The sequence below is a fragment of the Cataglyphis hispanica genome, chromosome 4 (assembly GCF_021464435.1).
Source record: "Cataglyphis hispanica isolate Lineage 1 chromosome 4, ULB_Chis1_1.0, whole genome shotgun sequence".
NCBI classification, from domain to species: domain Eukaryota; kingdom Metazoa; phylum Arthropoda; class Insecta; order Hymenoptera; family Formicidae; genus Cataglyphis; species Cataglyphis hispanica.
In genome coordinates, this window is record NC_065957.1 from 5,126,014 (window position 1) to 5,151,111 (window position 25,098).

At 38.2% G+C, this 25,098-nt stretch overlaps 1 protein-coding gene across 2 annotated transcripts in view; it reads left to right on the forward strand.

The window, feature by feature from the left end:
- Positions 1-24,820, forward strand: part of LOC126849344 (homeodomain-interacting protein kinase 2) — an 89,347-nt gene extending 64,527 nt beyond the window's left edge. The window contains exons 4-23 of one of the 2 annotated variants that reach the window (XM_050591078.1): positions 570-1,677; positions 13,544-13,724; positions 13,835-13,969; positions 14,335-14,688; positions 17,449-17,781; positions 17,891-17,983; positions 18,077-18,295; positions 18,382-18,754; positions 18,835-19,052; positions 19,154-19,474; positions 19,565-19,744; positions 19,829-19,975; positions 20,063-20,227; positions 20,450-20,871; positions 21,330-21,419; positions 22,003-22,275; positions 22,598-22,763; positions 22,985-23,208; positions 23,606-23,893; positions 24,215-24,820. In XM_050591078.1, the coding sequence (XP_050447035.1) occupies positions 13,943-13,969; positions 14,335-14,688; positions 17,449-17,781; positions 17,891-17,983; positions 18,077-18,295; positions 18,382-18,754; positions 18,835-19,052; positions 19,154-19,474; positions 19,565-19,744; positions 19,829-19,975; positions 20,063-20,227; positions 20,450-20,871; positions 21,330-21,419; positions 22,003-22,275; positions 22,598-22,763; positions 22,985-23,208; positions 23,606-23,893; positions 24,215-24,413 (4,092 nt within the window). In that variant the 5' untranslated portion in view covers positions 570-1,677; positions 13,544-13,724; positions 13,835-13,942 and the 3' untranslated portion in view covers positions 24,414-24,820. The remainder of the gene's footprint in view (positions 1-569; positions 1,678-13,543; positions 13,725-13,834; positions 13,970-14,334; positions 14,689-17,448; positions 17,782-17,890; positions 17,984-18,076; positions 18,296-18,381; positions 18,755-18,834; positions 19,053-19,153; positions 19,475-19,564; positions 19,745-19,828; positions 19,976-20,062; positions 20,228-20,449; positions 20,872-21,329; positions 21,420-22,002; positions 22,276-22,597; positions 22,764-22,984; positions 23,209-23,605; positions 23,894-24,214) is intronic. The other variant, XM_050591079.1, reaches the window with a different exon arrangement.
- The last annotated feature ends 278 nt before the right edge of the window (positions 24,821-25,098 follow it).

Below are 25,098 nucleotides of genomic sequence, written 5' to 3' on the forward strand. Positions count from 1 at the left end.
AATATAAAGCAAAGAATTTTCAATTTTTAAAACGCGTAAAAATGAAAAGTCGCGGTAAGTGATAAAATGCGAATCATTAAAGCGATAATAGATAATGTACGAATGCGCAACGTAATTCTCCGCGAGTTTCTCTTTTATTATCTTTATGTGCTTTATATCTATCACGACTAAGAGAACACAATGTATAAAGATGAGATAAATTAAAATTATCTCCATAAGATATATGAAAAATTTGTGTATGCTACATGACTTGTACTCGTAAGTTCAACAACCTCAACTCTTTCTCTAAAACAAAATTGATAGATCTATTTAAATACATATTGGTTGCCTAGAATTAAATTTACATAATTCATGAATATAATACAATAAAAAAAATTTTGTTTACTCACGAGATAAATTTCTGTAAATATTGCTAGAGAATCAGATCAGTCTGTCATTGTCAAGAGATTTAACGAAGAAAAGATTTATCGAACGATGAGGAAAAAATCCCTAAATCGTTTTACGCGCTTTTCGATCGAGACATCACGGAATAAATGCGTTCGTAAAAAAATCATTTTTTAATTTCACAGATGACGCCGGTGCAATTTTATCGCGGCCAGGGTGCTACAGTCGCCAGCTGTTTTTGACGTTCGACCGGCACTGGGCTCGGCGAGCCGAGTGGCGGCGAAGATTACCGAAGCTTTCCGTCACGCGGCAGTTGAGTCTGAACTGAAGGCGGTCGCGCATGGCAGTGTGTGGTGGAGCGCGGTTCACAACGGATCGACAATGATAGTAACCGCATCGCGGCAATAGCACACCAACAACAAGAGGGAGGAGGTAGAGGAGAGCGAAAAGGACAGAGGCAGATAGAAGCGAAGATACACGATCGTAAAAGTCTGCCGAGATAGCTCGCGCCGCCTCGAAAATAGAACAACGTATCGCCGCAACGTATCGTGAATACAGCAACGTACGAAACGAACATTGACAACGACACACGCGAACGGTACCGCTTGCGTGAAACATGTACATGGAAATAATTCGGGATCGTGTAGAGTGGAAAGTTTAAGGAAAGTAGTGGTGCGTGCAGGTCGGTGGCGATAGTAGTCTGCAGTAGCAGCGTTCACGACGACGGCGACGACGACGACGACGATATAGATACGTGATAGTGGTGGTGGTGTTGATGGTGGATAGTAAACGGTAAGAGTAGTAGTGACAGTGCGGAGGCGCTTCGATGACCGTACTTCGGTGTTGGTTCGCGCAGTGGTAGAGGCAGAGAAGAGGAGAAGCGCTGTGTGTTGGCCCAGTGGTGGTGTGCGCGCGTGTTGGTTCGACACGCACTTGGTCGGCGGGGCCGCGTCTCGTCGCCGTCGTCGCCGTCTCGCTCCGTCCTGTTGTCGCGCGTCGTCATCGGGCGGCGCGGTCGTCGTCTCGCTCAGCGGCGACTCCCGTTCCCGCACCCTCCGTCACCGTCGTCGCTGTCGCTCCTCTCTCAGTCGCTCTCGCCGGAGGCCACCGCACCGAAGGCGTCCGTGCGACGAGCCAGGCAAAGCCGCTACGCAAGATGGCTGTGTGTCGCTGACGAGGGGCCGACAAACCGGACAGGGGTGGACAGACAGCCCGTGGATATAAGCGGAACATGCGGCTACGCGATCGTCGGGCCCGTCCCTGAAGAGAGAGACACTGGCCAAGAAGCGAGAGGTGAGTTTCTCCTGCTCTCTCTGTGCCTGCGTCGCATCTCGCTATCCTTCTCTCTCGCAACATGGGATTTTTTTTTTACGCATTTTCGATGGTTTCCGGTCGCTCGCGTATTTCGTTCTTCCCGTCTGCTATCGAATCTCGCGACGAAAATCGTTATGGGAGGGGGTGACACTTTCGGAGCTTTCCCGACAATGGTGTTTCGTGACAGGATGACAGAGGAGACGTCCGGTTCAATGTGCGTGTTTCCTCGTACGTTCACGCTAGGCGACGAGCTGATGAGCGAGCGAGCGAGCGAACCATACGTGGACTCTACCATTACCGCGAGCAGAAATGCACTTACGCGTCGGCTCGCGTATACATCGGGGCTATGAAAAGTGTGAAAACAAGTCGACAGATATCCCTCCAGAATATCTTCTTCAATGACGTAGTTTGTGTGCTCCAATCTTCAAAACTTTACGATAACAACCTATCCGTAATATCTATCTCTATTTCTCTCCTCGCGCGTTTCATGTAGATATCCGTGTCACTTAGCTCTCTCTCTCTCTCTCTCTCTCTCTCGAGCTAAAAACTTGCTCATCATTGGGTATATTCCACGACGACGTGGAATTTTACACGCTCGTATATCTCGCGCAAAGTTTTCGCGTATCGATAACGACCTGGCCGGTGCATCTCCTCTCCTTTATCTCCCTTTGCTCTTGCCCTCGTACATTCTCTCTCTCTCTCTCTCTCTCTCTCTTTCTCCCGTCTGTGTGGCTGGCTGTCTATCGGTGCCTACACTTTGTCGGTCCGCACTTTCCCCCGTGCCAGGCTCCGTTCTGTCGATTGAATGGCTCTTCTCTATACTCGTGTACAATACAATTCGCGGAATAAGAGCCTTGCTGGAAACATCTGTCGCGCGGTCGACCTAACCTAACCTCCAAAATTCCCACGAAAGCCGTCGTCGTCGTCGCCGCGGCAATAGACGTGCGCGCGCGACCGACGTGTCCGGGTGGTTGGCATTCTCCGACGCATTTGATGTGCGTCTTATTTTCGAGTCTCGTCCGCGAGCAAGTCGGTCCGTCCGAAACGTCTTTGACGTCGCGCGTCACGCATTATCCGGAAAAGGGGAAGCGGATATCGTTGCAGCTTTTCGCGTCATATTTCGTAATGTGTATTATTTCGCAATTCCACGAATTTGTGGAAACTCTGGACCCGAGAACCCTTCCGGAGTAAACGCGAATCCCTCATCGCGCGAAAGGGATTCTGACGTTTATTTATAGGCGAGCAAAAAAGCGTGATAAATGCAGCAAACATATGGCATCGTCGCGAGACGTACGCTCTTTGCGAAATGACCAGCTGACAGATAGGATCTTCCTGCGAGTGGATCGATTCGACATAACCTACAAATTGCGAATGTCGCTCGCCGAATGACGAAGGCAATCCTATACATCGCAAATGCCGAAATGGACGTAACAGCCTTAGGAAATTTCTGTTATTGGTAACACGAATTATTTTCGCTTTTATCGCTCTACTTATGCTAGTTCTCTTTTTGCTGTATTACTTGACAGATAAACGGCATTTTTTTTTTTAACGGTGTAATCTTCCTCACGTGGAAATGTACTGGCGAATATTTTGAGTACGGAATGTTACCTTTTTTTTCAAATGACAGTATTAAATTTTTAATTACTACATTATCTTTCATTCTCTTTCATTAGCTTTCATTCGACGGATTTTTTTTTTATCACGTATAAATTATATATATATATATATATATATATATATATATATATATATATATATAAAGGTTCTTTTACATTACAATTTTTTACATAAATATTAACGCTTCACCGCAATATCGATGGTAAGCATGAATAATCTAGTCATAAAGCGCTAGAGAATGCCGTTAAAGCTTATTTAGACTCTTACACAAATATGATTAGAGCCAGGTTTGCCTTGGCTCTGCTTTAAAACGCGAACCGTTATCTGACATTCTGACATTTCTGACATATTCACTTTCATTTTATTCAATTATATGAGACTGCGAGATTTTAATCGCATGTAACTGATCGTCCGCATTACGTGCCAACAGGACATTAAGTCTTGCGCAAAATTACAATTACAATTATTCCGAGTGAATTGAATCCTTTGAAATCCGTTCGGGCGTCACGTCCTTCAGAAAATCTTTCGATGCATCGGCAAAAATAATGCCCTTTATCGCTTTATATCTTAAATCTCGAAACAGCTGTCGCCTGCAAGACGACGCAAGAGTCACGTCGAGCCGCGTCGCGGAAGCCTTTCGGAATCGCGATTTCGCGTCACGCTATTGCCCGCGATTGTCGGCGCGACGTAGTCGTTGTCTTCGTCGAGTCTGTCCGTCGACGGTTGTTAAATCGAGTTCACGCACACGTATGCATGTATATACACGCATAACACGAGTGTCGGATTAGAACGTACGTAGTGGAACTTTAAAGTTTTTTTAGTTATCTTTCGCAAAGATATGCTTTTATCGAAATATACATGATTACATATATACATAATATTTATTCCGTATTTTTAGTCTTTTTCTGCGCTTAATTTTGTCGCTGGTATTCGTACAATTGAATAACTCCAAGATTAAATTCCTACTGCAATCTGCAATACCAATGAAGAGAGAGAGAGAGAGAGAGACTGCTTTTCGATATATTTGACAGATTTTATATATATATATATATATATATATATATATATATATATATATATATACAGGGTGTTTCTAAATAAGGGCGAATGATTTTAGGAGATGATTCTTTGTCGACAATTAAGAGGGATCTTTTATATAAACATATGTTCCTATATTTCTCCCTGAGGAATTATATCCTTCTAAATAGGGAGGTGAAAATTAATTTTTTTTTCAAATTTTAGATAAATTAGAAAAATGAAATTTGATGGATGTTTTCTATTGGTAGAAAGGATACTTATTAATATTTTTTAAATTTTCCTATATCGTTATAAGGGGATAAAATTAACAAGCCTATTAAATTTTTTATTAAAACTTTTTAATGGGCCGAAATATGATCATCTAAAAATATGTTGTAGAAAGCTTGATTCTATTAGAAACTTTTTTATTTTTTTCGTAAAATTAATAGTTTTCAAGAAAAATAATAAAATACATTATTATGCGTACCACCAGTTAGGTTTAAAATTAATCTGAGAAGTTGAATTTTAGAATAAAAGAGCAAGTAAAACAAAATTATAGCAAATGTTGGAAAAAAAGGAACAAAAACAATAATTTAAGAAAGTAATTTTATCTCCTTTGGAGAAGTGTAACTTCTCAAGGAGAGACATAGGAGTATATACTTATATATTCCAGATTATTAATTTTCGAAATCGAAAGAATCGTCTAAAATTTTTCGCACTTATTCAAAAACATCCTGTATAAGTATATATATATATATATATATTAAGAAGAGCGTGTTGATTTTTGGGCACACCCTATATATGTGCGCGCGACTGGGTAGTTTCCATCGGGCACGAGCATCAGTGTGGGCTTCGGCCATGCGGGTATCTCCCTTATACCTGGGCATTAACATGGTGAGCCCGTCGGCCCTTCGTTTTCGAGCGATAGGCATTGTACTGGACGCAAACTGTGGGGTTTCAGTTGAGGGTTTCGGCGGTGAGCGCTGGAACGCGTCGGGGAGTGCCCTAGCCGTAATTAGTAATTTTGCGAAGAGGCAGGCAGGCCCCTGAATTCGGTAAGAGCTTATCGATTCGCTCGCTTTCGCAGCTACATTTCAGCGTACAATTTTGGCAGCTCGACGCTTCGCGGCAATTGTTGTCTCTCCTATGTCACGCGGAAAAAATGCGTTTGTTTATATCTGAGAGAGAGAGAGAGAGAGAGAGAGAGAGAAAGACGGTTTCTTTGTTGCAAAATGCCGGTTATAAATAGTAGGCGACGAAGAGAAAACATCGCGGAGTCTTTTTATTTAATACGAATCATTGCTTTTATTGCCTTGTTCGAGCTATACAAAATTTAATAAATATGTTTGCTGTAAATCGTGTAAAAAACGATAAATGTGCGCAAACAAATGTACTTATCTCTCGACTCAACGATCTGTAATGACTCGTTATATTCCTCTATTCGTTCATTGGCACGTTTTGCAACGCGAGCTCCGGGACAAATTTCAGATATAAGAAGATAATATAACGATTTCACCATCTCGTACGCGAGATACGACAAGCTTAAGCGTGGAATTGGAGAGTGTGCCACATTTTAGAAATATTAGCGATGCTTGGAATAGCTGTTATCGTGTTTCTGAGCGAACGTATTTTGCCAACGGTTCATTTGAATGGTACATTAAACTCCGTCGCTTGAAAAATGCAAATGACAGCACAGTTCCTTATTTTTTGAAAATTTTATACGCGGATTTCTCTCGCGTAAGCTGTTTATTCAATACGATGTGAATTTTAATATTCTTGTTAGCATCATTCGAGCGATTGGTAGCCGTTCATTTATTTTGCATGCGCTTGTTAATTTCCATAGTCAATAACGTCACGATAACGTTGATGGTCATGATTCATATATAATGAGAAAACTCTCCAGTTCTAAAATCCTTAATCCTAAAGAAAGACAAAAAACTGTGAATTTGTATACTGAGAAAAAAAGTTGTTAACTTGATTAAATTAATTACCGTTCAATTAATTACTATTCTTTAAATTAAAATATTTAAGTATTTAAGTCAAATATGACATATTAAATCTTTAACAATTTTTTTTTGTCAGTGTAATTCCAAATTATTTTTGCATGATGGAAAACATATTTTTATTTTTGCAATGCAGGACTATAGTTATTCGACCGTCTCTATCCGAGGCCATTACTTGAAATTGCGAGTAATAGACTAATAGTCAATATCAATATAATACTAAACTATTTGAATGTCTATCGATTTATTTAATACGAAAATGAATAAGAAAAAGTTCCTAAAAAAATTGACAGTATTACATTTTATGGCTATTATATTTGAAATACTGTGTATTATACATTTTTTTTATTACTTTGCAAGACGTTTAGATTAGATTCCAATATCTCTGAGCAGTTCTCTAATTATTTCAAAATAAACCGAATACTCTGGTAATATTCAGATGATAATCGGGCATCAGGTTATTAGTGTCGACATGATATCATATATTTGAATATTAAGAGCACTATATGAATCAAGGAACAAATTGAAATTTGAAGTTAAAAATGTTTTAGCTTTTAGTTTTTCTAATTTTGAAGTTAATGAAGATTATTCCCGAAATGATATATTTATTCGATAAAAAATGGAGAAATAATGAAACGATAAAACAATATACGGTCTGTAGTTATTCGATTAGACATGTTTAGGTTGACTTGGTTTTTCGCCTTGGATATGTTTTTTATTACTTTTTTCTCCTTTTTTGAACGAATCTTGCTATAAGTATACACGTCGCGTTGTACACGTGCAGGCATTTCAGGACATACGTTGCTTGTGTGTCCGTTAGGGCATTTTTGTGCGGCTGTTCTCCTTCGTGGAGGTACGCGGTATACATGTATGAGTGCGTCGAATACATATATACGCATGCATTCGTGCTCGAGTACGTTGCACCGGCTGCTAGGCGCTGACACGTCACATCGCCGAAGCAATTCATTATCCTACGAATTTTAACTAAAATAAGATATCTGTTAAAATTGGCGAATTTTCAAGCATCGCATTAATTGTACCAATTCGAATCTTGTTTTAATATTATGGAAAGTATGCGTATTTTTATGAAAGAAATATTAATGCGAGATTTTCATTTTAATCCTAGTTTAATTATGTTCAATTTAATCGTGTCACATTTTAATACGTGCTAAAAATCTTCATCCGAGCGTTCATTAATTATTTATTCATGAAAATTAATGCCGAATAATTATTGTATCGATTTTTTATATTCAGAGATTTTGTTTTATGCTAAAGGACACTCTGTAGGTATGCTACCTTTTTTACGCGAAAGCGCGAATTCCGATATTTCATTGCGTGCCTTAAATTTCGATTTACGAAAAAGCGTATAATTCTTCAGACGGGGATGAGATAGCGCGAAATTGTATTCTGGGATGTGTAGTGGTAAATTGGATCCTCGTATCCTTGACGGGGTCGTGTACAAGCTTGCCGGAAGAAAAGATATCATTTTCGGGTCCGTAATGATACGCACGCCCCATGTTTCCCTCATAATATTCTACATTATTTCATGCCTGGTCCTGCAGGCCATTATTAACGCACGGAGGATTTTTCTTAGCTTCCCATTCGCAATTTGTCTGGTCCGTGGCGTTTCTTCGCTCAAAATCATCGCGATAAATCGTGAAACGAATACCTTCTCCCGTTATAAAGAGAGACACGACTCGTCCTTCCAACGTCCGAAGGAGTTTGATCGATATAAATATCGTCCAACGGTTCTAGAACCGGAGTTTCATCAAAGAATCGCGCAATGTTTGCTTTTTATCGATTACATATACGGGAGAGAATGAAAAACGGAAGCGATTCCACGCGCTATAGGATGTCCCTCGATTTTTTTGTAAAAAAAAAAAAAAAAGAAAAAAGAAATATAAATAACATTTTCGAGAGTCGTGCCCGTTATCTCTTGATTGTCATCGCTCGAACAAGAAATGAATGTTTTTGACAAGAGTGACGTAATAAGTATATAAACATGTGTTAATCCGTGGAACAATTACTTAATCGCTCATTGATTTGTCGGTGCTTGTTCTGTTTCCACGAAAAGAAATTGCTGCACGTTTGTTTGCACGCATTTTGCGTATATAATATAATAATAACAAGCGGATTTATTTCACGCAATCGCACGTTTATTTAAGCAAGGGTGCGGGGTTTACGTAAAAATTGTAATTATATAGATCCGCGAGAAATACATATCGATGAATGCGATGATGGCGAATCTTAACTGATACATAAGCGGGGCATGAAAATCGCGTTGCGATGTCTCTTTGTTCGCAAAACAAATGTGGTTTTGATTTTAAACGTAACGCCGCTTTTCCAAAATAGACTCATTGAACGAATATTTGAATGTTTTTGGTTTTTTCGTTTTACGACACTTCAATCGATTCTTGAAATGTTTTTAAAGATTGAAAAAAGGAGAAGAGAGAAAATTACACAGGTCAACAAAAAAAAACAATTGTTGTCAAGTAACTCTATCAGTGTAGGTGTTTCTTATAGACTTTCAGCCATAAAACCAATGCCGCAAACCAAGTTGCTCCATCACGACAGCTTTTAAAGTTATTTTGAATTTTAAAATGAAAAAATCACTTATTTCTCATCATAAAATAACTTTAAAACCTGTTGTGAAGCAATTTGATTTGCGACATTGTTTTTTGTGACCGAAAATCTATAAGAAATCATTCTTAAAATTATTTGATAAATTTTTTTTTTTTTAGGCTAATGATAAAAAAATTTTGACAAGTAATTTTAATCAAAGTAAGTGTTTCTTATAGATTTTTGATCACAAAAATGCCGCTGTAAATTATTCTATCACTTTAGGTTTTAAAGTTATTTTGAATTTTAATATGGGAAATCAGCGATTTTTTATTTTAAAATTCAAAATAACTTTAAAACTTGATGCGATGGACCAATTTGGTTTACAGCATTGTTTTCTGTGATCGAAAATCTATAAGAAACACTTACTCTGATTAGAGTTACTTGACAAAAATTTTTTTTTGGTCGGCCTGCGCCACTAATTATTCAGTGTATTTATGAAGAAAGATCGAGTGCAAAGTCTTCTAACGATATAATTGAAGATTCCATCTCTAAAGTTTCGTGTGCATTTTTCAGAGAAAAAGCAATTATACATATTTGCCAAGTTTTCCAACCAACGCGTAATTTCCATTTCTTAGAGACGAATTTAAGACGGCTCGCGGCAATACAGTCTTGGACCGTGGCAATGATACGCCTTTACTAGAACACCCGGTGAAACCGCGGAGAAGAATTACGTTACGCGGTTACATTTGCATTAGGCGCGATTATTTACGGTGCACCATTCGCAAAGGATTAATTCGCTCAGTCGATTGTTGGCGATGTCGTTTTATGCGGCGCGACACAAATGAAGCTTAACGTGCGAACGTCCAATTTGTCGGCGAATTTTTGCGCACGTAGAGGATTGCCCGTTATAAATACGGGACGTCGGACGTTTATGGTCGCGATACTAGGATTCTAATTTACGACGATCGGCGCGTAAGACTCCCTTAGTGCGGGGAATTAACATAATAATCTCGCATCAAAAGCGGCGCGACGTCTCATTTACGTCACGTGTCATCGATAATTAGTTCGCCCGCCCGGAGTTCCGATGATATTTGCGCGACTATCGATACTTTTTTGTCGCACGACTCTCACACACGTATCGACACGTACCGCTTGGTACCGCTTTAAAAGTAAGTCTCGCCGCAGATGCGTCGTGCAGTATATTGATTACGTGCTATCAGTGTATATGGGGTAGATGCATCAGTGAATGACCGGTCACCGATGCATGACCGCTCAATCTAGCTTACTCTCTTGTATGGTCACGGGCGAGATAATACACAATTCCATCTTGTCGTATGATACGTACGAAAAGCGAATAAGTCTTCTTATCGTTTTTTGTCATCAATGTCGTCGAAAAAATCCCGCGGATTTTTCTCAGACGAAATATAAAAGTTTGTATACACGTGTAACATGTACACATATATTATACGCATGCCTCGAATATCGTATGAGGTGTATTCTTCCGCTGATTTTGTAACTTTTTATATTAAGCGTCTGCTACGCAATTGCCTGTGGCAGCAATGAATAGAATAATGAAATTATTAAGATCGAATCTAATAATTTTTCTGTTATGAATCGAAACGATGGTTTTTCTTAATGACAAAAATATTTTTCTAAAGATAAGTTTAAATATTTTTTAAATTTTTTCAACACTTTTCTCTCTTTATGATATTTATTGAAGTGTATTAGAAATTCGAAGCTTTTATAGGGTAGCTTCAATGCATTTAGCATTATTAAATACGCGTTCTTGTAACGATTTTCGAAATTAAAAATATAATTAAAATATATCGTAAATCTTGCCAGCATGTCCAGTGAGGAAATTATGCATTATTTCCGTTTCGTTTGTGTTTATTTAGCCGTTTATAAAATGCATTCAGTGGCTGCATATAGAGTACTTAGAAAAATGTGCAAAATATAATAAACTCGAAAACAAAAATGAACTCTCTGCAATTTCTTAGCAAGAATTCAAAACGTGCGATACGTACATAATAACTTTAGTTTTATTTATTATTGAAAATTAAAAATATTTTTCGAACTCGTCTGAATTATCAGATAATTTAAAATAAATTCTCTAATAATAGAATAGAATTTTTTAAATTAAATTAATCTTAGAGTTGTGTGATCAATGTATGCTTATTGCCGCTTCATTATTGTACTTTTACATTACTCTATACATACGATCGTAAGTCTGTCACGACAATTGATGCGATTGGCCACTTGGAATTTGCTGTTACTTGGCTATCTCGCAATTTGCCACGAAAGTTTTGGCGAGTAAGCTCGGATTTCCCCGTTCATCAATCGATCGGCTTGACTCATCGCGCGAAATATAAGCGCGCGATGCACATACCTATGTATGTACTTACTCGCACGAACATATACAGTACATATACGGATTACTTGTGCGGGGGCCGGCCGCTACAGAGTGACGCAAAGTTTTGTTAATTTTATTCCAGGCTGAGTCATCGCGCGACGTGACCTAACAAATTACTCCGAAACAGTTATCCCGCCGCTACTTATTTTCGCTGAAACGGATTACTGCGATTTCACTCGATTCACAATCATCAGAGTTTCTTACTTTGTTATATATATTTGCTACAATTTTCGGAAAATATGTGGATAAGATATATTTTTATTACATTAGGATATTATTTTTGTATTTTATATATTCTACATTTATTAATTATTTATTACATTTGAAGAAAGAGAATTATGCAAAATTGTTGACACGATTAAACAGATTTCCAACGAAAATCAAGGTATCCTTCGAAAAACATGGAAAACCTGGAGTTTTCATGGAATTTTTTTGTACTTGGAGAAATCAGGGAGCTCTCATAGAATTTTATTAGGACTCAGAATTCAATTTGTAAAAAAAATTCTCTTTTTGATAATTTTACTCTTACAATTTTACTGTAAGCAGTAGATAATCCGTCAATAAGCCACGTTGTAAATTATGTATTTAAAATATATTATACATACATACATATATATATATATATATATATATATTTTTTTTTTATAAACAGAATATTTTAGCAAAATATTGAATATGCAGTTTATATTCTTTATTTTAATTTTTAATGATAAAAAATGAAAATGTTATACAAGTTAAAAATTTTTATCATAAAGAAATTATTTAGTTTTTTTTTTTTTTGATAAATCTAATTCTTGAAACTTAAATAGCTTCGTGTGTCTCTTTCGTATGAATGAAAAGCATTAGAAAAGGCATGCAATAAAAGAACTTATTTTAGAAAATAAAAATTCTTTAAAATATTCTCTTTACCTGGAATTTTGAACAAAAATACCTAGGAGATCAGAGAATTTTTTACAAAATTTGAGTGTGTCTCTTTCGTATGAATGAAAAGCATTAGAAAAGGCATGCAATAAAAGAACTTATTTTAGAAAATAAAAATTCTTTAAAATATTCTCTTTACCTGGAATTTTGAACAAAAATACCTAGGAGATCAGAGAATTTTTTTACAAAATTTGAGTGTTTCTCTTTCGTATGAATGAAAAGCATTAGAAAACGCGTGCAATAAAAGAACTTATTTTAGAAAATAAAAATTCTTTAAAATATTCTCTTTACTTGGAATTTTGAACAAAAATAGAGGATCAGAGAATTTTTTTACAAAATTTGAGTAGACATTCTGGAAATTGCATGAAAATATTACTTTTACTACTACTTATTAAGAGATCGTATTTGTTATGTTCAACGAAATTTTTAATATCAACTTTTTTAATTATGATTAGAGAATATGAGGAGTATAAAGTATATGTTTTCTCGCAACCGATGACGAGCTCATCGCCATTCTTGGGTCAAAGTGCGGTATTTTTTTTTTTTTTACGGCCTGTCAAGTGACCGACACGGTCGTGCTACTTGTTTTTGCACCAGTTTGTTAAGATCCGACGGGTGTCGAGTCGGTTAACTTAAACGTAACTGTACCTCGTGATACCGTGGATCGTTCGTAATGCCGACCAGTACTATTTCTGATAGTCAGCACTATAATTAGAGCACGTCGCGCACGTTAGATAAATGACAGCGAGAACGATAGAGAAGGATAAAGAGATTGAGATGCGTGCTGATATGATGGATAGATAGCAGGAAGAAGGGAAGACTCGAGGAGGCTTGAAATCGCGATGTTTCCGAGACACTCGGGATAACATCGGGATAAAACATCGATCGGATGTTTTCGTTCACCCCGGTATTATTCGATCGGCAACTCTAGCTATGAGTCACAAATCCATTGTGTAATATTGCGTACTTAGTTGCGATTTGAGAGAATTACGTGAACTTACACAGCATGTTGATAGCAAAGGAGAAAATACCTATAAATATCGGCGATATCAGACAGAATTAAAGAACTTTGAGATTGGAGAATTTGTATGTGTGATACATCTTTCTTTAATGTTTCATATATTGAAACGATTAATATTGAAAATTAAACGCTAAAAATAGTTGTGAAAGTCTTGATATATTATATATTATGTATTTATTTTTATATTATCTATTTTTTATTTTTTGTGAGACATTTTGCATGGTAATCCTCATTTTTGTATTTCTAGCTATAATAATTTTTAATATAAGACACGCGTCTCATGTTGAAATTTAGGACGTGAGATAGATTGAAGAACTACGGATCCCTGAAATAGTCCCAAAATCGATGGATTGTTTCGAAACATTTAATATAACCGAATGATAAGAACGGCGCAGCAACGAACGACAAGAGTTCTCAGCCACGGCAGCTGAGACTGGAGAAAAGAAAAGACCGTTCTCCCAAGACGGTTCAATCGGTAATCCTAAGAAAATTGTTTGTTTTCAAGTCAAATTTATTGAAAAATTTAGTGAAAAAAGAAAAACGAAAAGCGGCCACTTGCATTTACATGATAACATCTGGTGACAGCTTTTTTGAAAATCACTGACTTAAACTGACGTGGACAAGAAGATGGCGCTAAAATATTCATGATCATTGGCCTTACTTTTTGTGTTCTCTGCGATATTTTTTGTCGCTATGGCAATTTTGTACATTGTTGGCGAGGTACGTTACAAATATCCTTAATTAATAGCATCATTATTCGAATATTTAAAGCATTGATCACATTTTAACTTTTAATGACGACTTGTCAATTATCTCTTTTCAATGATTAGATTTTTATTTTCAAAATTTTAAAATATATCAAAGTATGATAATAAATATAATAATGCTGATAACAATATTAAATATAATAATACTTAAAAAATGTAAAGGTAATGAAAAAAAAGATTAGATCTCTATTTGCAAAATTTTATAATAAAAGAGTAATAATAGTAATAAAATAAATATAAAAGTGAATAAAATATTAAATCACACACACGTATAAAAGCTCAATCGTTGTTAATGAAATCGTACCTTTTTGATTATAGGGAATGTATGACATGTTCATCCAAACACAGCAGACGAGTAGCGTCAACGGCAGCAGCAGCAGCAGCAGCAGCAGCAGCAGCAGTAACAACACCGTTCACCACCACAGCAAGAAACGCAAGTTGGACTACAACGTGAGCCAGCCGGTAATCCAGCACGCATTGGTCCAATCGACCAGCGACTACCAATTGGACAATACCGGTCTGCAACAACGATACTCCGTGAACGGTGCTAATACCGCATTTAGCTCGCTGCACAACAATAATGCGCTGCAGAAGAGTAGTCCGAACCAGCAGACCTTGGTACGAGCCTCGACGATCAAGCTCTTAGACACGTACCAACGCTGTGGCCAGAAGGTGAGAATCTCTACGTTCCTTCTATGTTGCCGCATTTTTAATCGTTCAAATAGTCTGCTCTTCATGTTCAACACCGTGTTCAGCGCTGAATTCAGTCCTATAATATTCTACTTTATCCAATAATATAGAGATTATATTCAACGTCTAATTATGAAGCTAAATGGAATAATATATTATGCAATCAAAGACTCGCACTTTCGAGCTTAATTATTATACTTATTCTAGAAATGTTTTTTTTTATATTACATGATCCCTGTTTCGTATATTCGTCCTTAAAATATTTATTTAACGACAATATTTAACGTTAAATGCGCGACTTTTGTTTGTTTTTCTTCTTTCAGTATCGCGCGTAATCAGCAGAATGAACAAACAATCGTGGCAATGTTTCAGTGTCATTTGTTTGCAAGTTTCGAGTTTTACCATAGCTTGTTGTTGTTTCGGCATCGCTCGTATTCTCTTGAGCCAGCTGTTATAAGCACACACGTGTAATTACGAGAGCGCGAACAATCACGTCTCTCTCAGCAAATAGTTACAATTTTTTTTTTCTTAACGTTATGCAGACAGGCAGGAAGAACTTTCTTTCACGGTCTTGTCATACGTGTTGTTGTCCTTAGTGCTCCGGCGAATAAAACTTAACGACTAACCGCTTATTGCCATAACGGCGCAGGCTCGAGAGTTAGATTGTTTGACTCCGAGACTACATTTGGCAACGAGTCGTGATACTTCTCACTTCGCAACTGATGGCCTTCTCTTACTACGGACGAAAGGGAAAGAGACATCTAATTTGTAGCAAGAATATAATATACAGTTTGCTCACTTGTCTCATATATTGCAAGCTTTTCGCAATGGATCTTTCGACTATATTTATTGATAATAATTGCACATATCATGACGATCGCTTGCTGTATATAAAATTAACTTTCATTTAATTAGGAGTCAAACATTATTCCATCGTTCCGTTTTCTCGCAGCTTGGTGTGAATTTGTTTCCAATGTGCGTGGCATGAGTTGGTTTAAATTACGCTTAACAACGGTGTCGCCTAACTTTCTATCTCTCTCTGTGCTAACATCTTATCTTATAATTGTCCCCTCGGTTCGCCTCGCGCCTTGACGTCTTATCTGCCATCGAAATTTCCAAATTGCATTTTCGCGTTGACTGTTACTCGACGTTGATTCGATAACATCGGACGGCTTGCAGTTGCACGCTATAATGGCTGATTCATTGCGTTCGTCTCCTGACATTCTCGTTCCACCGTTCGCGATATACAAACGTCTCGTAATATGCTGTCGCTACATCGCGCGATTTTTGCCGTCTCAATCATTGCAATCGAGCAATCACATCTTCGAGTTTGTGAATCGACGCACATTCAACTAATTTGGCGTTCGTTCCTTTTAAACAGCCAAGGCACGACCGAATCTTTCGGTACATTTGATTCGCGACACTTTGTAGCGATTGATAATAAACGTTTATCGTGAATTTTCGAAACCTTCGAATTTGATATCATTGCTGTGCATATCTAAAGTTTAACAAGCTTCTAATTATACAGAAGATATCTCAATTACCTCGACGCTCATTAATTTTTCTATTCTAGGAGCAACGACGTATGTGCACTTAACGTCATAGGAAAAATGACGTCTATTATCGGGAACTTATAGATACTACTACAAACAAATGCGCGATATATTCATGGCTTACATGTATCTATACGTGTATCCTCTCGCGTATAACTTGCGCGATCGATTCGAGAATCGCCAACTGATAAAATGCTGTTTGGCAAAAAAGAGCGTTTGTCGTTGGAGATTAGCATGCAGAATTCAAAGATACAGTGTCGGGGTTTGAGATAGAGAATTTGTATACATCTGACGGAGTGAGAATTTTTTAACATCCCGAAGAGCGATTGCATCATTGATGATCCAAAGAGAATTTTCACGCGAATAATCCGATTTCTCAAAGTTGTAAAGATTCCCTCTTTTCTTTCTCTTGCTCGGTCATTCTTTCCCTCTATTTTTCATCCGAATGATTCGGTCGGCTTATTAACGATACATCGACGAGAGTACGCGTGCATTCAAACTGCGCACCGGCGTATAAGGATAATTACAGAGCGTGATGATCATGTTTCGGTTGTCTATCGTTGCACCGGGGGTGTCACGAGCGCCGGCCGGCGGCGTAGATAACGTTTCCGTATGGCGTAGTTAACTATCGATTGCTTTCAAGGCTCCCATTACATATTTCATGCCGACCATCGTGTACGGACACGCGCGTGATTCTGTTGGCGAAAGTCGCAATTTCGGTGACTATGCACGACGATGGGGATTAATTAGCTGAGGCGATTCGCGGGAGGCGAGGGTGCGCTTCCTCGGCTTCCGCGATCGATGTACGATTCTCTCGTCGATGATCGACGAGCGAGCGTTGATTCGCAGCTGGCGCTGTTTTATAGCGCGCAAGGATATAACGTTTGCACTATAAGTATCCTCATCCGTTAATTAATCTCCAATGATGCGCGAATCATGCAATCGGCGATCGAAGCTCTCCTTTGCATCAATAGCAAGTGTGGAAAATTTCTGGGATTTCCGTTGCATAGGTAGTACCTACTACGTATGTGCGCGTCGAGCTGTGCGTTGTATTGTAACTATGCCGAGAGATCTTGATTCATCGCTATTATTGTTCGTCGTTCTCTCCCGCCCAACTCGAAGTTCTCCGTATTTGACGACGATCTCTTAACGTCCAAAAATTTTTGTATAAGGTGTATTCCTCCTACAGAGAAAAACTTGGTCGAGGGAGGGTAATGGTGACGGCCTGGCAGTCCACTCCGCCAACGCGACGAATGCGGTGAGTAGTCTATTGTCGCAACACCATACCCAACTGCAACAACAGCAGCTGCAACAACAACAGCAGCAGCAGCAGCAGCAACAGCACAACAAGCAGACGAGCATGACGGCGCATAGCAAGCAAGTGGCCAATGCGGCCAATGGGAACGGTGGCAGCAATCCCCAGGGTGACGGGGATTATCATTTGGTGCAGCATGAAGTCCTTTACTCCATGACCAATCAGTACGAAGTTCTCGAGTTTCTTGGCAGGGGTACTTTTGGACAGGTAAGAACAAACGTTTGTAATATTGTCTAAATATGTGGAGTTATAAAGTTGTATGTAGCAGTTATTATATTACCTAGCAGTTATACGAAGATAAATTGGTTTTTTGCAGGTTGTAAAATGTTGGAAAAAAGGAACGAACGAAATAGTAGCTATCAAAATTCTAAAGAACCATCCATCGTACGCGCGCCAAGGTCAGATTGAGGTGGGTAATTAAAAAAAAAAAGATACATTATATAGAGGCAAACAAAAGCAGTTGCGCCCCGTTTCATACGGAAATAATTTATCGCACTTACAGGTCTCCATCCTGTCTCGACTTAGTCAGGAAAATGCGGATGAGTTCAATTTCGTGCGCGCCTATGAGTGCTTCCAACATAAGTCACACACCTGCTTGGTATTTGAAATGTTGGAGCAGAACCTCTACGATTTCTTGAAGCAGAATAAATTCTCACCTCTACCCCTCAAATACATCAGGCCCATTCTCCAACAAGTATTGACCGCGCTGTTAAAATTAAAGGTACGCCTTACAATCGTACTTACATTTACTATTGCTCGATTGATGATGAGGATTAGTAAATGCTTAATAACCCTTTATCTTTACAGCAATTAGGATTGATACATGCTGATTTGAAACCGGAGAACATTATGTTAGTGGATCCAATGCGTCAACCGTATCGAGTGAAGGTCATCGATTTTGGATCAGCTTCGCATGTGTCTAAAGCCGTCTGTAACACCTACCTGCAGTCGCGATACTACCGCGCGCCCGAGATCATACTGGGACTTCCATATTGTGAAGCGATAGATATGTGGTCGCTGGGGTGTGTAGTTGCAGAATTGTTTTTGGGATGGCCTTTATACCCGGGCAGTTCCGAGTATGATCAAATTCGATATATAAGTCAAACGCAGGGCCTACCGACGGAGCATATGTTAAACAACGCCAGCAAAACAACAAAATTCTTTTATCGGGACATGGACAGTGTGTATCTTGACGCGTGGAATAATAATTTTTTTTTTAATAGCGAACATAAGTTTTTCACAAAATTCATATATTTTTAGGCACATATCCATTTTGGAGATTAAAAACACCCGAAGAACACGAAGCGGAGACTGGTATCAAATCCAAGGAAGCGAGAAAATATATTTTTAATTGCCTTGATGATATCGGTCAGGTTAATGTACCGACTGATTTAGATGGCGGTCAACTCTTGCCAGAAAAAGCGGACAGAAGAGAGTTCATTGACCTCTTAAAGAGAATGCTTACAATGGACCAGGTAGTAATATCTAATTGATGCTTTTGATTAAAGAGTGAAATTCTTTCATATATAAAAACGTAATGCAGTACTCTTCTTACACCTCTTATGTGTTTGGGTTAAAGGAGCGCCGTATAACACCCGGCGAGGCACTGAACCACGCGTTTGTCACTCTGTCACACTTAGTCGATTACGCGCATTGTAACAACGTCAAAGCTTCCGTCCAGATGATGGAGGTTTGTAGGCGCGCGGGAGACTTTACTGGGAGTCCTTCACATCAGGGTCCGCCGGCGCCTCAAGCACCTCCACCAACATCTTTAGTAGCCAATTTTGTACCTACCACGAATGGCAGTGCGGTGACTCTTACCTTCAACAATCAATTGACTAATCAAGTGCAACGATTAGTCAGAGAGCATCGCACCGCGCAAACAGGATACGACAATCTAGTATGTTTATATATTCTATTTTGTTTTTAATTATATAACATTTTATTTAAAAAAATGGATACCTATAATTTATACCTGTCTCCATTTTAGTATCAAATATATAGTAACAGCAGTAGACGGGCAACACAGTACAGCGGGTCGTCTAGCGGATCCAATAGCGGGCGAAATGGTGTGCACGACTTTCCGCACCAACTGGTGCCTAGTATATTATGTCCACCGCCCGGATATCAGACGATGCCCAGTCCTGCAAAGCACGTAGTTGTTGCTCAGGTAAAAAAATAGTGACACTATTATATATGAATAGTGTTTGTTATTAGAATGATTAACCATTGATAATGAATTCGCTTTTTATAGCCACCGCAACCGCAACAGGCCCCTTTGCAGATTCAACCGTCGATTATATCGCAGCAAGCCGTGGCCGCGGCAGCTGCAGCTGCTCAACAACAATACGCTGCGGTTCCCGTGTCTATGGTCGAAACTGGTCGACAAATGCTGCTTACTGTAAGTAAAATAATTATCTTTATTTCCGAATGGTCGTATAATAGTCTGATATGCTGATATACGTTCATGATCATGTCATGATCATAGAATGCTGTACAGACATCTTGGCCTGGTGGAAGTCGTCAAATGGCTGCGATTGTACCATCGTGGCAGCAATTGCCGCCGCAGCATGCAGCCATTCAACAACCACTGCTGAGCGATGCCGGTGATTGGGGAAGGCCTCTTATCGTCGATAGTTCTGCTATTCTACAGGTAGCACTTGTCAATAAACTGTGATATTTAGTAAAAAGTTATATGAGGTTCATTCTGCGTCTGGCTTGCATCAGCTTTTCTTTCTTTTTTTATCCGTGATATGTTATTTATTATTTTCATCTATTACGCAATTCTTGCATTTCACGTACAATGTAAAGCCAGAAAATTCAGATTTTGATGTTCAGTTTTTAACTGATCTCCCTTGTTTTGGGGAAGGATCAGCGGCCGGTATTTCCAGTCACGGAAGTTTACAATGCTAGTGCACTCGTCGAGCATCCTTCGCAGAGCTGGGGCAAGCGTACTGTCACTAAACATCATCATCATGTTACGGTACCACAGCAGACTCAGCATAGACACGAACATAAAAAAGAAACGCAACAATTGAGTCCGGTGAAGAAGAGAGTTAAAGAAAGCACACCACCTAGTAGCATGCGACGACATTCGCCAACGACATCGAGCAGCCATTGGCAGGAGCAGCCAGTGCAATCCCATCATCATAGTAGCAAGCACAGTAGTAGTCACAATGTGGAGCATCAACCTATTGCATCCGTGCGACAGCAGACTATTACAATTGATGACACGCCTTCACCAGCCGTTTCCGTTATCACAATTAGTGATAGTGAAGATGAGGCGCCTGGAAAATGGTGAGTGTACCACAAATAGTAGTATAGACTGCATCCAGTATATTAAAAAGTAGTATATCAGAAATTTGATAAAACATGATGCACCTGTTTCTAATAATTTTGTAGAATTCAGATTTAGATATTGTAGATGTTGATAATCATATTTGAAAAAAATAAAACAATCAGTTTTTTTTTTTCTGTATCTGTATCTGTAGCATAGAAATTTGCATTTACTGCAATTATATCCAATCTGCCAATCTACCAATCAAACTGATGAATTGTGGCAAATCAAAATAAAATTAAGGAAATTATAGAATATATTGAAATTAAACAGAAAAAAATGGATTGAAAATGCATTTTCTGCTTCTTTAACATCGTGAACTGATTATTGTTTTTTGTAAAAAAATATATAGTTAAGCACGCTTATTTGTTAGCGCATTATCAGTTGGTAGTAGAATCACGCATGATATCGTTGACAGCTGCGGAGACCGTCAGTGCAGCGCCTGTCAAAGTTTGGCAACTCGCTTGTCGGGCGACGGACGTCCTGTCCGTGAAGAAGTCATACGAAGGTATATTAATGTAATGTGCCGTTAAGGAGTGTTGTATGATTAACGATAATTAATTAAGTTTTATTGAGAATACGCAGTTAACAAATTGAATGTCACGAGGGATGAAATTGATCCTATTTTCATTGAATTTATTTTGTTATTAAGTTTTTATTCAAAATCGATTTTCTCTTTGGATATGTGCTTTACTTTGGAGATCTTGAAGAATTAATTCAGTCTTCATAAATTTTAGAAATTTTTTGTAAAATTAAATGTGTTTATTACATTTATTTATTGTGTATATTATAAATTTTCTAAAATTGTCATTACACACATATATATATACACGTACATTTTATTTTGGAAACAATAATACTTTCGATGTACTTGGTATTACGGGTGTACTTAGGAATCTGGTTTCGGAGCTTGGCGTGAAACAATTATCGACTAAGCCTACAAAGCCAATGTCTCTTAATAACAAATATTGTCGAAAGTTAGCATGTAATATTTCACACGGATGCAATGTTAACTTGCCAGTGATTAAAGCACCCAATGATGACATCTCGAAAATTTTGAATAAAGAAATCTCTTTTGCTTAAACTTACAGCACTCAATCAACGCCGCGCGTTGTACAAATGCAGCAGTCAACACATATAAGCAGTCAACACACGAACGGGCACGTTTCGCATAGCAATAGTTCGTCACATCGAGCGCAACGCAAGAATGTCATCAGCTGTGTCACTGTTGGCGACAGCGACGGCGAAGCTAGTCCAAGCCGTACACATGCTCATTTGTATCAACATCTACCGCAGCACTCACAGCATCAGCAGACCACGCAGTTGATCAAACACGAGCCGCAGCAGCAACATCACGTTAGCAGGTGAGTATTTATTACAATGAAGATGCAGTGAGAAAAATTTTTAAAACTTCTTAAAATTTTTTTAGTCTACTTTTATATATATTTTTAATGTTAATAATAATAAAAAAACAAATTTCTATAAAAATAAGAAATACGAAAATGGCAAAGAGACTGAGTCAGAGTTTTGCGGTTTATATTTTGAAAATTATGCAATACATTAAAAGAAGCTTCTTTAGCCACGGTTTTGAATAGACAATATTATTACTATGATGTTTGTAATATATTATTTATGACATGTATTATTAATAAATATTGGATTAACTTTTCTTGTTATTATTTGCAGCAGTAGCTCAGGATACTCTTCTCAGTCACAAAAAAAGCGGCTATTGGCGAAGGTACAATCCGAATGCAACATGGTGAATGTTGCGACGAAACCGGAACCTGGTGTCGAGTATCTTGCTCCACATCCGTGTCACGCGCCAGCTTGTAAAGAGCCACCGACTTATCAGGTTAATTAACATTTCTATTCAATCAATTTTATTTTTAATTTGTTTCTATTCTTTTATGTGCAATTTTATCGAAATTGTGGAACTATTTCGTTCATTTATTTCACGAAATGTCCGACGAAGGAAGGGAGGGAGGGAAGGAGAGGAGGCCTGGCTCACGTGTATGCTATCAGGATCTTTTTTTGTTTTTTTTAGTAATTTTCTTTGGTTAATATTTTTTCTAGGATGACGTCTATGACATGCATGACCACTTCTTGCAGTATGTGACTACGAGTAGTGCGCATCCTCATCTCCAAGAGCAGCATATCGTGTATACGACTGGCACGGATAAACGAGTATCCTGGCCCGGAAAACGTGCCGAGTACAAGCATGAATACGTTCAACCACCGGCTGCACACTCTCGAGACCATCAAAAGTGGGTAGTGGCCAATCCTGTGCATCAATATAGGTGAGAATTTTTCTTCAGCATGGTTGTTATTCCGTATTTTTAATCAAAACACGTGATTATGAGATGAAATCTCTTGAATGGTTTATGCGATACTATTAGACAGTTCTCGTTTGAGCAATTGATGTGTAGCATGTATACAAGCTTGTTTTTCAAAACAAAATATTAGAAAATCGACAATAATAAGCATTCAATATGCGATTTCGTGAATTGTCCGCGACTCTATAGAATGAAATCTTTCATAAATTAGTTTTTTCTCTTTCGAAAAAATTGGAAGAGGAATTTGCGAATTTGTTGAAAATGCATCTTCTTAAATCTTTAAATCATTTACATATTGCAGTAAGGAAAGGAAGCGTATGAACCATAAAAGGAGAGATGAATTTTGTTTTGTTATTTATAGGCAGAGTCAAGTAGTAGGTACGACAGCCCATCCGGGTCATACCCACAGTCATCACGGACATCCGGCTCATCTGAGCCCAGGCGGCAGTGGTGGCGGCAGAAGTCCCGCAGGTGGACCAGTGATAGGAAGTGCCCAACATTTGGGACAACCTCTCTATCAAGAATACGCTCATGTTCGCTCGAGAGCTCATGCGGTGCCGCCTCCAGTGTATGTTACCGCCGCGCCCTCGCAGGCTGCTACTGCTATCCAGCAGCAACAAGTGCCCACCTATCAAGGATTCACACCCGGGTGAGTAACTAGGAAACTAGTTAGATGCATGTCTTTTTTATTATCTATACTATCTTTATTCTAGTTAGTCAATAGTTAATTATTAGCTCTAATAACTATTTAAATATTTATAATTAATAATTTATAATTAATAAAATTAACTATATAATTATTAATTGAACAATTAATAAATTAATAGTTGAACTATTTTCCATTTCCTGATTTATTCTCAAAAGTATATGTTCATGAATCGGCCAATCTATGTATTATAAGAAAAATTTACCATTTCTTTTTTAGAACTTTGTGAAGACTTTCTAATGTGCGTTATCCCGTTTTTTACAGCTCGTCTCCATTAACGTTGTATGATTCTAGTCGAGCGTTGCCACCGCCAGCTCATCACAGCTCGGCCAGACCATTACTGGCAAGTCACGCAGCACATCCGTTGCCTGCGCATATGCAGCCTACAGCTGTTTATGGATTGGCCCCGCTATCGCCAGCCAAACATCAATATCAACCTTCCAGTTTATGGTTCACCGAATAAATTAGTTGGTATTGAGTTGTGGATAAGAATCGTACGAGCGAACGTAATAAGTAATCGCATGAATTTTCTGGGAACTTACGAGCCGCTTGTGCCAATCAGTGAATGCGTAATCGATTAAATGTAATGGAGAAAAAGGTATGTCGTGCACATTTTTTACATTTTTGTGCACTTGGCCAGTAAATGGAACGGGGTGGGAGCGTCCGAACTGTTAACAATTTGTGAATACGAATCGATATTATGCATACACTTATACAGGAATTTATGGATCGAGCAAGTTTGCCGAATGAAAAACAGCAGAGAGCAGTAGAGATATGTTTAAAGATAAAATTTTTGACAATCCGTCCTATATATATATATATATATATATATATGTGTGTATATATATGTATATATATATGTATATATGTATATATATATGTATATATGTATATATGTATGTATGTATGTATGTATGTATGTATGTATGTATATATATATATATATATATATATATATATATATATATACACATATATACATACATATATATAAGCAGCGCCACTCCCTTCCGACTCCCACTCTCTCATAGAAAGCGAAACGCTAAGAGATCAATGTAATTAGATCTCTTTATATATGTTTATTATGCCTCTTATGTGTTTGAAACAATCCAATCGCGTCTCATTGTGACAATTTCATAAGGCAGAAA